We start from the raw sequence: 3,231 nt of genomic DNA on the forward strand, positions 1-3,231 counted from the left end.
CCCCCCTGCCTCCCCCCTGCCTCCCCCGGGGCTCTCCCCACTGCCTCCCCCTGCATACACCCCCAGGCTCTCCCCACTGCCTACTCCACCATATAGGGGCTACGTGGAACCTTCCAATTGAAAATACACCAGCAGGTCCACTTCTAGGGATCCACTAAGGACCTGCCACTGCCCTCAGGATAAATTGGAAAGTCCCAAGGCCCCAGACTGCCCATGCAGAGCCGGTCGATGGGCACGTCCTCTGGCACCAGATCACCCCAGTCCTGAAACTGTGTCAAGAGCTCCACTGGAAACACCTTGGCCCTCCTGAGCACCAGCAGGCTCCTGCCTTCCCAGGCCTCCCCGCCAGCCCTGGCCTCCCCAAGGGCTGGGCCTTTGGCCTGGGTCTGCTCCAGCAGGTGTGCCTTCTAGTCCCCCCCCACCCAGGTCCACCACAGCCACCCAATAGCCTGTGTCCTTCTAGGCCCAACGGCCACACCACACATGATCTGCCAAATGGTGACCGCAGCCTGCGTCACCTCATGTTCCCGGGGCCAAAAAGCATACAAATTGGCTTTATCAAGACTAATTTCCTAAGAAATCACAATGAACCATTCTGCAAACACATGAAAAGATGAACTCATCAAGCGAAGGTGGGGAACGCGGCCAAGTCCATGGGCACGTGTGCTATAAACATGGATTCCCCATCTCTGAAACTCACTCCGGGCAGACACACGTCGTCTGTAGGGACTCGGAATTCGGGTGTGGACAAAGACAAGCAGCACATGACCCTAACGCACGTACGCAAGGTCAGGGCACCCACGCTGGTCCCAAGGACACGACGCCCCGTGAGTTCTCACTCAGTCCCCAGTAAAACCTGGCCTGAGGGTCACTACCCACCCCCCCCCCGCACAGCAGACACCTCGGGACGGGGGACGTGCCCGCCGGGGAACTCAAATGCGAAGTGCTAACTCACGGGTGCGAGTGAAGACGGCAGCCTGCTCAGGGCTGGTAAGGACGCCAGAGGGGGTGACGGCACCGGAGACAAGAGAGGAGGGGGAAGCCTGAAGAAGTCGACTGCGGCTTGGAGATCTTCATCAAAGAAGCGACCACCTTCCGAGATGTTGGCGCGGTCCTCGTCACTCCTCTGCACGGAGACCTCAGGACGCGGGCCTTCAGCAGACAGGTGGTCAGGGCCCGCGCCAGCGCCACGGCCAGTGCCAGGGCCAGGGCAGTAAGCAGCCGCATGGGGCCCCCCTCTGCCCGCACTCTGACAGGCAGAGAAGTCGCCCTCTATTTCCATGGACAGCTCTGTCAGGCATGTCTGCACAGCGGCAGTTCGGAAGGGACCAGCCCCTGCGGGAGGGGGCGCGCCGTCGCCTCTGGACTCCGCGGGTACGGGGGGGTTTTCTTTGGCAGGTTTTTCTGTGGGAGACAAAAGTCAATACTAAACATCTATAATATCAAGAAAATTTTAACAAAATATTCCAACCATTCAAAATGCTTGTATTACTGAGTAAACCCAAGTAAGCAGAAACACCCTCTAAGAGGTAACCTACCAACCCCCCGCTTTCTGTAAGTGCACGTCCCTCCCAACGAGCAAGCCAAGAGGGTGGCCAGGTGGAGGGAGGGGACGCCCCGGCCCACGGGCAGAAGGGCGCCGGACACCGGGGAACCAGCCTGGGCGGCCCGCTCGCTCCCTCAGTGAACCTTCACACAAGGGGCAGGACCGGGAGGGGCAGCTCTGGCATAGACACTGGGAACACGATCTTCTCTGTCGGAAAAGCGATCAAAAATCAGCCAACATCAAGCCTGTGTTTATACAACGCTCTAATTAAGGGACTCGACTGGGTCACATAAATACTTTGCATCACAGCACAACAGGAAAACTACTGTAAAAAGCCAGCAGCCTGGGGGCGGGGGGTGGTCTTGATTTTGGTGAGCTGCAGTGAACTGTCAGGGAAAAAACTGCAAATGACTATCTGTCGTATATGAAAGCTATCAACGTATGTTTCCACAAGACACATGGCCGCCTGGAGAAGGGACTGACTGTTGGGTTGGGGAGGGTCGGAAACGTCTCCCAGAGTCAGACAGAAGTTCTCCAAACAGGCCGGGAGCGCCTCAAGGGCCCCGGAGCCAACCTCAAGACGGACCCAATCACCAAAGCGGGAAAACCTTGAATAATGAGATATGATGAATCATGATGCAAAGAATAAAGAATTCCAATTAATATGTGTGGAAGGCATGAGAGAAATACAAAATCACCAGCAGACTAAGTAGGAACTGAGGCCATGGGCGTTGCCAGCGGCCTAGAGCGGAGAGAAACCGACCATAGGCAGAAGGCACGGCGGCCCCCACCCCGGCGCAGCGCCCCGAGCAGAGCGCCGCTGAGCGGTTCTGGCCATCAGTTCGGCCAACCTCCTGTGACGAAACCGCACACACACAAAACCGACGGCCTTCCTACAAAACGACACTTCCTCTCACAGTGTCGAAGACCCGAGACAAAGTGAGATGGATGGATCGACAGACCGGGGCCCGAAACGCAGGTGGGGGACTGCTGGGGGCAACGTGGGCTCGGGGACGGAAACGCGGACTGGAGCAAAACTGGAGGCATCAGGCTGAGGCTCGGCTCTGCGGAGAGGCCGCGGCACTAAGTGTCAGACCCGGGGGGTCTGGATGGGAGTCCAAGAGGTTCACTGCATTATCTTTATAAACTTTCTCACATAAAACCAAAAAACTTAAAAAGAAAAAGAGTATGTTTTAGGATTTAAGCAAAGATGCCACATCCTCTTTACTTGGAAAAGTTAACATCAAGCCGTAGACCTACTCCTCAGATGAGCCTACTTCTAAGTAAAAACGTCTAATTATTACACGAAAAGTCTTGAACAAGAAGTCAAGGGCTCATCATGAAATACGACTGCCACCTGCTGAAGCAGACCGGCCAGTCCCGGCGGGTTCTGCCTGGACGCAGGGAGGCGGTCAGAGCTGCGGGGACTGGCTCCGCAGGCCTGTGTTGGCAGAGCCTCTGCCCAGACTGGGACAGTCTACCGACAGCATGCCGTCCCAGGCTTCTCTCCCCCCCGCACCCCGTCCCAGGCCTCTGCCCCTCGCACCCCGTCCCAGGCCTCTCTCCCCCTCACACCCCGTCCCAGGCCTCTCTCCCCCCCGCACCCCGTCCCAGGCCTCTCTCCCCCCCGCACCCCGTCCCAGGCCTCTCTCCCCCCCGCACCCCGTCCCAGGCCTCTCTCCCCC

At 57.9% G+C, this 3,231-nt stretch overlaps 1 protein-coding gene across 1 annotated transcript in view; it reads right to left on the bottom strand.

The window, feature by feature from the left end:
* The window catches only part of ICE1 (interactor of little elongation complex ELL subunit 1), a 43,313-nt gene that overhangs the window by 23,014 nt on the left and 17,068 nt on the right, over nt 1-3,231 (bottom strand). The window contains exon 12 of the mRNA XM_029941293.1: nt 956-1,404. Within this exon, the coding sequence (XP_029797153.1) occupies nt 956-1,404 (449 nt within the window). The remainder of the gene's footprint in view (nt 1-955; nt 1,405-3,231) is intronic.

The sequence above is a fragment of the Suricata suricatta genome, chromosome 6 (assembly GCF_006229205.1).
Source record: "Suricata suricatta isolate VVHF042 chromosome 6, meerkat_22Aug2017_6uvM2_HiC, whole genome shotgun sequence".
NCBI classification, from domain to species: Eukaryota; Metazoa; Chordata; class Mammalia; order Carnivora; family Herpestidae; genus Suricata; species Suricata suricatta.